Source organism: Opisthocomus hoazin, chromosome 3 (genome assembly GCF_030867145.1).
Source record: "Opisthocomus hoazin isolate bOpiHoa1 chromosome 3, bOpiHoa1.hap1, whole genome shotgun sequence".
In the NCBI taxonomy this organism is placed as follows: Eukaryota; Metazoa; Chordata; class Aves; order Opisthocomiformes; family Opisthocomidae; genus Opisthocomus; species Opisthocomus hoazin.
In genome coordinates, this window is record NC_134416.1 from 65,571,422 (window position 1) to 65,584,975 (window position 13,554).

A 13,554-nucleotide genomic window follows, 5' to 3' on the forward strand; every position below is an offset into this window, starting at 1 on the left:
AATATGTTTATTTCCTGAAAACAGAAGCTTATTTTGAAGCTTCAGTAAAAAAAAAAAAAATACTTCCGATATATTTATTTATTGTCACAAAATTTCTGCAGAAACACATTTTCTTAATAACCTGGGTATCTTTCTTCAAAGTAAATCTGAATGCAGAGTAACAGAAGCTTTAAAATAGTGCTGTGACATGAACATGGTATGTTCTGTATGTTTGTCTATACAGAGTTAAATTTGGTACAAAATACTTCCATTGGCAGTAATCCTACATGCTACGAACACATCAAAATAAGTTGAGAACTACGTAAGTGTCTGCAGGATTGGAGACAAAGCAAAGCAGCCAGGTTTGTTGCAGAAAACAAATATGAAATGTGTCACTAACTGTATCTGGCTCATACTTCAATACCGTACAAAGAAATTCTATTACATGATTTCTGTAACTGCTAAACTCAATTTGTATTTTTAAAACACAACTGGTTTTCAGTCTAATTGTTCTAGATACAGTTCTAACACAGAAATTAATTTTTCTGTGTTGAATATAACATGGTTTATTTCCTCTTCATCCTTGTCAAAAGCACACAGATTCACATGAATGAGGCCTATAGCTGCGTGTCTGGACTATGTTAATGAATATAGACTATCCAAACGTAATTAATTTCATAATTAAAACAAACCAGAAAGTAACAAATGCTTCTCTAACCTGAGCTTTTACGTGTTCTTTATGACATGCATGACCCAATGGAGCTTTCAGTTCCAAGATGCATCTCTCAATCAGATTAGCACTTACAAGACTAAAATAAAATAAAGTTGGTTAGAAATATACAAATAATTAAATATTCTACTAACTTAACATTCCATAGAAGAGAACATTTTTAAGAAACAGAGTAAAAATAAATTATGTTGCACTTTGTTAAAATAGTGGAGTTTAGCAGTAAGTCTAGTGTAAAGGCAACTATAGTAGCAGTAAGTTGTCTCAAAATAGTTAGACTAACAAGTTTCAATGGCTGTTATTGCACTGTAAAAGTTTTTTGTTTACATTTGATTGCTTATTTTCTTTCCTATAGAAGAATAAACAGCTCTGTAATAACATAAACTGTTTCAAACAAGTGGAGTTTTTTTCACTAATTTAAGTATGGAGAGCAGCTACAAAAGATCTTGAAAACCTTAAAAAAACCTGAACTAATTTTCGTGCTTCACTTCAGGACTTCCAAACACTTTCTACAGATGAAAGAATTTGTTACGATGCAAGTGGAAATATGGAATACAAGCTGAAGACTAATTTTCAGTTGTTCCTTCTTTAAAAAAGAAACAAAATACTAGGGTCTATCATCGAGTACTTTCCCAAACCTGGCAAGCATTATTTACTCTCTTTTAATGTGACAGCCCTTGGCTCATCCTCAAAATATTAAATACAATTCAAAGAAAAACATCATAAAATGAACTGAAATGATCTGCAATTCTGAATAGCTGACTATACCACATACTGTTCTACTAAAGAAAAAAAAAATTAGATTAGCCCTTGAAAAAGGACAACTACATGGCCAGTTAGACAAAACCTAACACATTACCAGAGGAACACAGTAGTCCTGCAGAAGACAGACACCACAAATGGAATCACCAATATGACTACTTTTTCTATGAAAAAAAGAAATAATCCAAATTCTTTGCTTTTCTTCATTCCATTTTTTTTTTTTAAAAGGCATTTTGGAACACTTCAGAAGCAAGAAGTGATCAATATACTTAACAGGTCTAGTAAGAAACACTGGTAGATCTCATTTCAAACTTTGCACCTCTGTTGTTACATCTTGTTTGTTGTCCATCAGTTATTGATCTCATACCTGCTGAGAGTTGTTAGCAAATGTGTTTGTTGAAGACAAATTCCAGTATCTTTCGGTGTGACAACCAGCAGATTGTGCAGAAGGCTGCAAACAGCTGACAAAAGGGCAGGTGTGACTACAGCACGCTGCTTAGATAGAGTAGCAGACATGGGAGAATCATCTTGACTTGGAGATTCTGTTGTGGTTGTATCGCTTTGACCTAGAAAGTGTTTAATGAAAATAAAGAAAAAGAAAAAACACAAAACATTAATTAAGAGCAGTTACTGAAAACAAATTGCTTTTTCTTTTTCATAAAATACCCAAGTTCAATCTACAGATATAGTAAAAGTGTTATTTAAAATAGTTCTGAAACGAAATGTTCCGTCTACAATGCTCTAATAATTATTAACTGGTAAATTTGGAAAGACAGAAATTTTTCACTTCTTTCTTTAGTAGAAAAATATTTTATATTTGTAGATATCTCTCTATATACACCATTTTATATAAATTTTTAATATTATATACATTTTCCTTTTTCTACATATAAAGACAATTATATACACATCTGTGCAGACGTGCATGTGTGTGCATGTGCACATACGTATATGACAGCTTTACTATCGTCAAATGTTTTAAAAGAGTGACTGGGTCACAGGAATAGAATCTAAGTCTTGAGTTACATTCCAAGCCATATCAACCATTTTACCTTATTTCTGTCAAATTTATCTCACCCTATTTCATTTTAAAGGAAGTATGTCACATTTGTCTTGCAAAAAAAACACTAGAAGCATCAACGGTGATTGTTCCAGCAATAAGCAAGCTTCACATGCATGTACAAATACTGGAACATGGGCAGGCTACGACATTGTAATCATCGTTAAACAAGCTTAAAGCTTGACTTACCTTGTGCCATAAGCCGATCAACTACAGTTTCAGGAATAAAACCGGTTGAATTTGTTGGAACTCTTGCCTGAAGCTCAGTAACACTCCCCAGTGATGGTGACGCAGATTGAATCTAGAAAGACATAAAAAGGAAATTAGTTGATTCCAGTTTTATAGAGCAGACTTCTGTTTATATTTTGCGTGAAAAAACAATAAACCTGCAAAACCAAAAATGTTGTAAAAATTACTGTTGAAAATCAATTCGATTACATTTTGCTCACTATATGTGCGCATATATTTAAAAAATTCATAAACATCCAATAATTGAAACTACTGAAAGATGTCCAATATGAACAGCCTGAAAATTTCAGTTAAAAACTAAGCAGTGCCCATGTTACTGGAAATTCCTCCTCTTGATCCTTCTCATTCATCCATATAATTGACTCAGTCTATTTTTGGACTAAGATAGAAAGGCATTACTGAAGCATTTAAACTCAAATTTTTCACGGACTACTTGCTCCGCTGAGAACATCAGCACTTGCCCATTTGTACCAGGACACGATCAGATAAAAATATCGCAAGACCATTATTCATCAGCCAAAGTTGAAGTTCCGGAGTGTTTCCAGCTCTGGGTACTTCTCTTAACCTTAGTCCTGTCATCCTTACATGTATTCATTTTGTGGTGAAGATATGAGATGTTTACATAACAGTATATAATTTTATTGTCATGCTAACATGCTCCTTCTACCAATTCTACACTACCTATCATATTATTAATCTTGCATGCTTTCAAAATTTCTTATTGTTCTTGCTACCATGTTTAAAACCACAAGCTGAAGATCAGAAGACCTAGAGCCTCCAGCTTAATAATATGCTTTTGTGACATGACAAGACCTGTGACCTGTTTCAGGGTATGGGATAAGCACCTCCCTTGTCAGGTCACTTTTTCACTTCTTTTTTTTGTTTTCTAGCTGATCAATTCACATGAGACAAAATTTCTTCAAGGGTGTCACTATACATTGTAAAGAATACAGAATGCTGGGGAATCCAGTGAAATCCCAAGACAGTCACAGCTTGAAGAAGGATGTTAGACTTTCATTCACAGTGAGCCATCTAAGGAAGACTGAAATATTTCAAAAGTTTTCTTCTTAAAGTTTTGTTAGAATATCAGTTGGAGTATTTTTTTAGCTAAGGAAAAGTAAAAAGTGACATAATGAACAGAAAGTGCAGGGGGAAGGAAATCACAGATTACTCCCCTCCTAGCTATTGCATCCCTGCAGTTAGGTCACTGCTCTCCAGGTTTGGCTTTGATTTACTCAGCAGCATTTTGAGATAAAGTCTCCAATTAGTCTTATCTCATCCCCTAGAAGGTTTAACCCCATCTCCCAGCACTTCTGAGTATTGTTAGGTTTCTGTCAGCACATCTTTACTTGAGACCAGAGTCCCTGCATGAGCAAAAGGTTGCCACCTCCATGCTGTAACTCCCTTCTCTCCCCTATTTTCCTCTGGTCTCCCACTACTGTCCATGCTACAGTCGTGAATCTTCCTCCTCAAGCATGGTTAGTTGTTCCTCAAAAAAGCCAGAAGGTTATTGTAACACAGAAGACAAGCTACAGTAAGATTTGGGGTGCTTGTCTGAAACCCAGGATTCACATATAGCTTGGATCACATAAACACTAGGACATGCTTGGCTAAATAATTTTCTTCTTAGCAAAATGCAGTACTAAATTGTACTCACCAATTTAAATTCAAATTATTTAGATTATACAAATACAATGAATATTTGCCAACTGAAATAAATTATTTAATGTTTCATGCTTTCTGATTTAGATAATTATTAAAATCCATTATTCTAGAATATATCAATCCATCTTGACACATGGTAAAGTCTGCATATATTCAGCACTATATTTCAATTCCAAGCACTCTAATAAATGACAAAAGACATAACTTTTTTTCTTAAAAACCCAAAATTTTTTTTCTTACAAACCCAAAATGCAACTTCTAACAGTCCATGTGGTTCTTCTGCAACAAGTAAAAGGAATTCCTAAAAGGCATTATTACTGTGCTGAGTCATCTTAAATGTAGTATTATGAATTTACACAAGTTTTCACATATTAGTAAATAGACTTCTACATTGCAAAACAATTATTTCTCCAGTTTCTAAAACTGTCTAAACACTTCAGGCAAAGAAATAAAAATAAGGTTTTAAATATGTTAAAAAAAAAAATCAATACAAGCTTTATCTCCTTAGAAAAATATCGGCTTCCTTCACTGATGGAACATTTACTGGTAATTGCTTCACAGTGGGACATGGGTTAAAACCAGAAACTTTCTTTTATCTTAACAGAAAACATACAGTAACATAATGAAGTTGTTTCCACAATGCTCTCCCTTTCAGGAAAGAAAAGATATTACGGCTTTTATAAATCACCTTTGATAAGGATGAACTGAGGGTCTGAGACGTATCTAGTAAATGATATTTACTACTGCCACCACGTTCTTTCTGGGAGCAATGAAGTGTTCTGTTGCTTAACTGTGAAATAACAGACTTTAGAAGGGAGTTTAATTGGGGAAAAGAAAGGGTTGTGTGGGGGGGGACGATGATGAACACAGATTAGAACTAATACAAAAGAATACAAAAATTGTCTGAGTGGAAATGCAGAAAAAAAAGGTGAGGGTTTTGCCATTTATCTACTAGAAATGAATAAAAGGTCTTTTCTTAACCTCTGGTATAAAAATCCCTTTGGCATTGCTTTAATAGGCTTGCAGTGATTAATTCTATTCAGTTCTCTTTTCAAAGGTTTAAATCACTTAACTGTATAGCACTCTGGTAACCATGGCTCCAGAAAATAAAGCACACATTTTCACAAAATAGAAAGAAGATTTCATAGGAAAGAATGGCCATGACTTAAAGCTATCTGGGAAACGTCTGTAGATCTTTAACCTGCACCATTTTTAGCTGAAGTTTTTAAATAACTGCTCATTTTGCTAGGCAATCCTGGGCACAGAACAGCCCTAGAGTATTTATGCAGTGTGAAGCAAATACCTTCATGCTGATGGGTGTTCTCAATCATATATTCTAAACAAAACAACATGTTGCTTAAAATAAGGATTTGTTCTCTGTAATGACAACCTGAGTTAATGTTTAAACAATGAATTCTATAAAAGACAAAGATTTTTATTCTTCTCAGAACTGGACTTTTTGTGGTATTCACATTCCAGCTTACAGAAAAACAAAGATAAATTTGACAAAAATCTGTTATCCACTGAGATCTTAAAGACATTAAAAACAGTGCATATGAGTTACAGTATAGAATCCAGCTCTGCTACTATCTTTTACATGACCTTGAATCATTGATTTCATCCCCATATTGCTATTCTTTACGAAATGGGCAAAATTGTACTTATGGCCTCTGCAAGATCTCTGACAGACTATTTTACAGACTAAAGCAAAAAAACGTATTTCTGTTATTAATATACTTGCTTTTTAATTTTCTCAATATTACTTTCTGCAACTTTGGGAAAAAATTTGAGGACAGGGCAACAAAGATGAAGCCAAAAAGTAATTTAGATGCTCTTTTCACTTACGCTTATATGAACCCCATGTGAAATCAGCCTTTGATAGCAGATAGCTCAATTAAAGTACTGATTACATGAAATCTGAAAACAGAGAAAACTAACAGTGTCTTTTTCTTTCTGTCAGAACGTTTTTCAAATACATTTAAAAAAAAAATCCAGCAGATCTTTTCTCTTCACAGAAAAGAAATTCACATAATTCGGTAAAAAGATACCCTTTTTGCTTCTGCAAAGATCTTCAGGATGCGGCTTACTGAAGAAAACAGCCGTTTCAGCTTTACAGACTGACATTCATGAAATGGATGGAATATGGAAATATTTAGAAGAACTTTTTTTGGTAAAAAACCCATGTTATTAAAATATCAGAGAAGAGCTTCCAATAGAAACAATTCTACTTGGTTCGACAGCTGGTAACTCTCAATTATTTGTGGCTGTTGCCATCAAATCTGTACCGTACACATAAAAGCATTTTTCCCTTTAGCAAGGCCTGCAGACTCCCTTTCACCTGTGACGGGGAAGGCATGCCATCTAGTGGGCTTGGAATAACTACATCTTCCTGGTACCATCAATATACAACATACAAACTTCCACAAACTTTTGGTGATGACTTCATAAATGTATTTCTTTTTTCTCATATCAAAATGGAAAGCTTTGGGCCAAACTGTAGGAACATAAAATTTGAAGTTATAAAGGAATAAATTGCAAATGCCTGATTCCAGGAAAAGTTTGAGTTTTTAAAAGTATTTCCAAACTTTTCTAGATAGACACTTAATAGTCATTAATCGCCTCCTGAAATAGAGTTTGTATTTAGCCTCAGCTCCCTACCTCTATCTTTCTTCTCTTTTTTAGAAATTTTATTAAAAACTGAAGTGTACTTTTTCCTCAATTACTAAAAACATGCCAGATGACAGTAACAGTACTAGACAGCAATACATCTATAATAGAGCCAAAATACTAAGGAAAAATTACAATTGTGAAATATTTTGAGACAAAATTTCAACACTGGCTTTTCTATGTTTTTATTATTATCACAATCCACAGCAAAACTGGCCATAACAATTTTAGCCAATAAAATAAGATAGTATCTTGTTGTGCTGTATCTTTGTCATAACAGCACATCTGTTTACAGAAAAGAAACTTCCTAGCTATGATATTATGGCTTCCTTATTACATTAGATTGTTATTCATAAATCAAAAGATTGCTGAAGAAAATATAAAATTATAAAAATGGATTTCAGTGCAACATGTCAGAGTTTTCTCAGAGTTATGCTGCAGTCTTTGAAAATATATGATTTTTATCAGGTAACTAATGAATGTTTTAAAAGCTTCGTCCATAGCCTGATCTGATATTGCAAATCTACTCTGCAACTGGAAGAATGTATTTCAATTTCTCTTCCTTTGCATTTGCCATCTTGAAAGACAGCATATGTTTACAGCCTTTCATTGCAGTAATCATCCTATCCAGAAACACATTTTTCAAGCAGCGACCTGGTTTCTTATATTTTTCATGTCTATTTTGGGTCTTGCAAACATTTGTGCCACGTTAGATTTTATAAAGCATTTTCAGAATCCAGAGTTTATTACGATACAGAAAATTATTTTAACCCAATGTACTTCGGTGGTTTTGATTGATCCAGTTCTATAGCTATGTAGTGTAAATATAGGTTCACTCTGCAAGGACAGTTTGGATAAAAGCAGCAGAAGTGACAACTATAGATGGAGATGACTGCATTTTGTCAGTAAAGCCAATTACAAAGTAATCTCTAGAGAATACATCTTGTTGTGAGAAGCTACAGAGTTCAGCACTGCCTTATGCATTTAGCTAGTCAAGGTAAGCTATTTTTTTTATTTTTGCTCAAGTAAATAACCATAAAAATTTTCTTTAGCATATTGAAGCTACTTCAAAGTAAATCTCAATTTAGTTTCAGTTTTTTCATTTTCAGTTTCATTTCAGCTTTGTGCTTTGCTGGGGTTTTTTTAGCATTTGTAAGAGCGCTAAATTTCTTCAAAGCATTTCATGAACAACTTTATATTTAAAATAAATAGATTACTCTGCAATTCACCATAGTTTCAGATGTTGACTGAGAATGTGAAGATCGGCTTTGACTGGACTGAGCCTTCCAAAGATTAAGAGAATCATCAAAATCTGTAAGGGAAAAAAAAAAAGAATAAAATCAAAATTGAACAAAAAAAAGTTTTATTTTTCATTACTACAAGACCAGCAGATAGCGTAACAGCTTTTCAAAGGATTGTTTCAGTGAAACAGAAGAGTAGCCAACCACAGTTATCGTTCCGAAGATCTCAGAAGGTAAGCTTTCACACATTGTACCTATGAATTCTTATTCAGCAAATCCCTTGAATAAACAGAAATTAAATAAAATACAATTTTCAGCACAACATAAAATAGTCTGGAAAAAGCTACACAGCTCAAACTGCAGTTGCATAGCCTTTAGTCATTTTAAATAGTTCAGATTTAGTTTTCTTTAAAATATAGTAGTACAAAAGTATTGAAGATACTGGGGTCTCACAGCACAAACATAATGAACAGATGTCCTTGTCTTCAAAAAACTTCAAATTCACATTTTAAGAGCAGCAGTTTCAAGAGAACCCATATTCATAAATATAATGCAGACAGAATTGCTTCGTAAATCTGTTTCAGAACAAAAATTGCCAACAATTTTATAGCACAAACCTGTCAGTAATAGTTTGAGGCTTACATATATTTAGAAAAAAAAATGCAACAAAGAATAAAAGCACTAGATTACACAGCTTCTGAGTGCAAAATCCGCGAAAGTAGAAGCCCTGTACCTATCGTAGCTAACTACTAAAATAAGCTAACTAATTTTATTGCGAATGAATATTTTTATACTCCTGAAAAATCACAGAATCACAGAATGGTAGGGGTTAGAAGGGACCTCTGTGGGTCATCTAGTCCAACCCTCCTGCCGAAGCAGGGTCACCTACAGTAGGCTGCACAGGACCTTGTCCAGGCGGGTCTTGAATATCTCCAGAGAAGGAGACTCCACAGCCTCCCTGGGCAGCCTGTTCCAGTGCTCCGTCACCCTCAGCGGGAAGAAGTTCTTCCTCATGTTCAGACGGAACTTCCTGTGCCTCAGTTTGTGCCCATTGCCCCTTGTCCTGTCACTGGGCACCACTGAAAAGAGTTTGGTCCCATCCTCCTGACACCCACCCTTCAGATATTTACAAGCATTTATTAGGTCCCCTCACAGCCTTCTCTTCTTCAGGCTGAACAAGCCCAGCTCCCTCAGCCTCTCCTTGTAGGGGAGATGTTTCAGTCCCCTCATCATCCTTGTAGCCCTCCGCTGCACTCTCTCCAGTAGCTCTTCATCTTTCTTGAAGTGAGGAGCCCAGAACTGGACACAGTACTCTAGATGAGGCCTCACCAGGGCAGTGTAGAGGGGAAGGAGAACCTCCCTCGTCCTGCTGGCCACACTCCTCTTGATGCACCCCAGGATCCCATTGGCTTTCTTGGCAGCCAGGGCACACTGCTGGCTCATGGTTAACCTGTCGTCCACCAGGACACCCAGAGCTGCTGTTCAGCAAGTCCACCCCAAGCCTGTACTGATGCATGGGGTTGTTCCTCCCCAGGTGCAGGACCCTGCATTTGCCTTTGTTGAACCTCATCAGCTTCCTCTCTGCCCAACTTTCCAGCCTGTCCAGGTCACGCTGAATGGCAGCACAGCCTTCCGGTGTGTCCACCACACCTCCCAGTTTGGCGTCATCAGCAAACTTGCTGAGGGTACACTCTAACTCTTCATCCAGGTCGTTGATGAAGAAGTTAAACAAGACTGGGCCCAGTACTGACCCCTGGGGGACACCACTAGTTACCAGCCTCCAACTAGACTCAGAGTCGCTGATGACAGCCCTCTGAGTTCTGCCATTCAGCCAGTTCTCTATCCACTTCACCGACCACTCATCCAGCCCACACTTCCTCAGCTTCCCTAGGAGGATATCATGGGAGACTGTGTCGAAAGCCTTGCTGAAGTCAAGGTAGACAACATCCACAGCTCTCCCTTCGTCTACCCAGCCAGTCATGTCATCGTAGAAAGCTATTAGATTGGTCAGGCATGATTTCCCCTTGGTGAATCCATGCTGACTACTCCTGATAACCTTCTTTTCTTCCACTTGCTTGATGATGGCCTCCAGGATAAGCTACTCCATCATGTTTCCCGGGATGGAGGTGAGGCTGACCGGCCTGTAGTTCCCTGGGTCCTCCTTCTTGCCCTTTTTGAAGACTGGAGTGTCACTGGCCTTTCTCCAGTCCTCGGGCACCTCTCCTGTCCTCCAGGACCTCTCAAAGATGATGGAGAGTGGCTCAGCAATGACATCTGCCAGCTCTCTCAGCACTCGTGGGTGCATTCCATCGGGGCCCATGGGTTTGTGGACGTCCAGATCGCTTAAGCGATCCCTCACACAGTCCTCCTCGACCAAGGGAAAGTCGTCCTCTTTGTAGGCTTCTTCTCTTACCTCTGGGGCCTGGGATTCCTGAGGGCCAGTCTTAGCACTGAAGACTGAAGCAAAGAAGGCATTCAGTAGCTCTGCCTTCTCCGCATCCTCCGTCACCAGGACACCCGCCTCATTCAGCAGCGGCCCCACATTGTCCCTAGCCTTCCTTTTGCTGCTGATGTAGTTGAAGAAGCGCTTCTTGTTGTTTTTGCCATCCCTTGCCAGCTTCAATTCCAGGTGGGCCTTGGCCTTCCTCGTCGCATCCCTGCATGCTCTCACCACGTTCCTGTACTCTTCCCAAGTGGCCTGCCCCTCTTTCCACATTCTATGGACCTTTCTCTTCCACCTGATCTCTGCTAGAAGCTCCTTGTTTAACCATGCAGGTCTCCTGCCTCCTTTGCAAGATTTCTTTCTCAGGGGGATGCATTGCTCCTGAGCATGGAGGAAGTGACGTTTAAACAGCGACCAGCACTCATGGACCCCCATGCCTTCGAGAGCCCTGGCCCACGGGATTCCTCCCAGTAGCTCCTTGAAGAGGGCAAAGTCAGCCCTCCTGAGGTCCAAGGTTTTGATCCTGCTTATCGCCCTGCTTCCTCCACGCAGGATCCTGAACTCCACCATTTCATGGTCACTGCAGCCGAGTCTACCTCCGACCTTCACATCCTCCACCAGTCCCTCCTTGTTTGTTAATACAAGGTCCAGCAATGCGCCTTTCCTTGTTGGTTCCTCCACCACTTGCATCAGAAAGTTATCATCGATGCTCTGTAGGAACCTCCTGGCTGTATGGTCTTCCCAGCTGATTGCAGGGTGGTTGAAGTGCCCCATGAGAACCAGGGCCTGTGACTGTGAGGCTGCTTGCAGCTGCCTGTAGAAGGCCTCATCAACCTCCTCCTCCTGGTCAGGTGACCTGTAGTACACACCCACCGTAATGTCACCCTTATGAGCCTGTCCCTTAATTCTAACCCACAAGCTTTCAACTTGTTCCTCATTTGCCCCCAGGCCAAGCTCAATGCATTCCAGTTGCTCCCTCACATATAGAGCAACTCCCCCACCTCTCCTTGTTGGTCTGTCTTTCCTAAAGAGTCTGTAGCCATCTATGACAGCATGCCAGTCATGTGAGTTGTCCCACCATGTTTCTGTGATGGCAACCAAGTCGTAGCCGTCCTGCTGTATAATGGCTTCCAGCTCCTCCTGTTTATTGCCCATGTTACGTGCATTGGTGTAAACACACTTGAGCTGGGCTGTCAATCTCACCCCTGGCCTTGGCACGCCAAGCCTAGGCTCATCCCTAGTGAGCTGGGCAATATCCCCTTCCCCCTTCGAACCTAGTTTAAAGCCCCCTCAATGAGCCCCGCCAGCTCGTGGCCAAGAATCCTTTTTCCCCTTTGAGATAGCTGAGTTTCACCTGTCGCCAGCAGGCCCGGTGCTGTGTACACCTCCCCATGATCAAAGAAGCCAAAATTTGACTGATGATACCAGTCTCTGAGCCACCTGTTAACCAGGTGAGTTTTCCTGCCCCTTTCAGTGCTGTTCCCTGCCACTGATGGGATGGAGGAAAACACCACCTGCGCCCCTGATCCCTCAACCAGTCGCCCCAGTGCCCTGAAGTCCCTTTTGATGGCCTTGGGACTTCTTTCTGCTATCTCGTCCCCGCCAACCTGCATTACCAAGAGGGGGTAGTAATCAGAAGGCCGCACCAGACCAGGGAGTTCCTTAGCAACATCCCTAACCCGGGCCCCAGGGAGGCAGCAGACTTCCCTGTGGGATGGGTCCGGTTGGCAGATCGGGCCCTCCGTTCCCCTCAGAAGGGAATCACCTATGACAATGACCCTCCTTTTTTTCTTAGTCGAGGCAGTTGTAATACGTGGGGCTGTCTGACTTGTTCTAGGCAACCCCCTGGATGGAGCTTCACCTTCACCCATATCCTCTGTGGCCAGTCCCTCACATTCCAGAGCCCAATATCTGTTGCTTAAGGGCAACTGGGCAGGTGAGGGAGGCCGGGGGGAGATTCGCTTGCCACCCCGAGCAGGGACCCGTTTCCATTCCCCCCCATCTCTTAGGCCCCCTCTTTCTGCTCGGTGGCAAGAGGGTAGGGGGTTCTCTGCTTTCTGTGGAGCCGCCTCCTGCTGCCTCTGCCTCAGGGAGGGCAGGGTGCTGCTCCACCAGTCGATCTCCCTCTCACACTCCCGGATGCTCCTCAACCTTTCCACTTCCTCCTTCAGCTCTGCCAGGAAAATACATTGGAGGAAAAAAAATGACAAAAATGTATCAGGAGAATATAACCAAAGCAAGATCCTCTACGAATAGATGACAAAAGACCTAGGGAAAAGTAGAAACAGGTCATTATAGATAAACAACACATTTCTGAATATATGAATGAAGGACTTACAAGCCTTTCAAGCACTATAGTTTTAGAGATGGAACAAACATTGACCTGTCCTCCCTTCTTTAAATAAACCAAAATTTTCATTCTAGTTCCTGAAATATCATAGATTATTCTTCCGTCCTATTTCAAAGCTCCTGGCAAAATACTTTTTTGGCTTTGCTTTTCAATGACCTGATAAAACATATCTGAAGAGCTCACTGAAAGTTTTGCAGTCCTGGATGTCTGAGTTACTCTTTGATATGATATTGCATCAGCTAAAAGAACTACCAAGAAGCACAAATAAGAGGACCATGGGAGGAGGGAAATGCGCTGGACTGAAGAAAATTACACTTATAGATTAATAAAGCAGCCACAGAAGAAACTGAGGATTTTTATGGCTAGAATTTTGTATACTGCCGAAGTACTTCTCCGAAAACTCAGTGAGCT

At 39.5% G+C, this 13,554-nt stretch overlaps 1 protein-coding gene across 5 annotated transcripts in view; it reads right to left on the minus strand.

Moving 5' to 3' along the window:
- The window catches only part of RTTN (rotatin), a 100,503-nt gene that overhangs the window by 21,761 nt on the left and 65,188 nt on the right, over positions 1–13,554 (minus strand). For 4 of the 5 annotated variants that reach the window (XM_075416546.1, XM_075416544.1, XM_075416547.1 and 1 more), the window contains 4 exons: positions 8,327–8,421; positions 2,718–2,829; positions 1,836–2,034; positions 698–788 (listed from right to left, as the gene is read on the minus strand). In XM_075416546.1, the coding sequence (XP_075272661.1) occupies positions 698–788; positions 1,836–2,034; positions 2,718–2,829; positions 8,327–8,421 (497 nt within the window). The remainder of the gene's footprint in view (positions 1–697; positions 789–1,835; positions 2,035–2,717; positions 2,830–8,326; positions 8,422–13,554) is intronic. The other variant, XM_075416545.1, reaches the window with a different exon arrangement.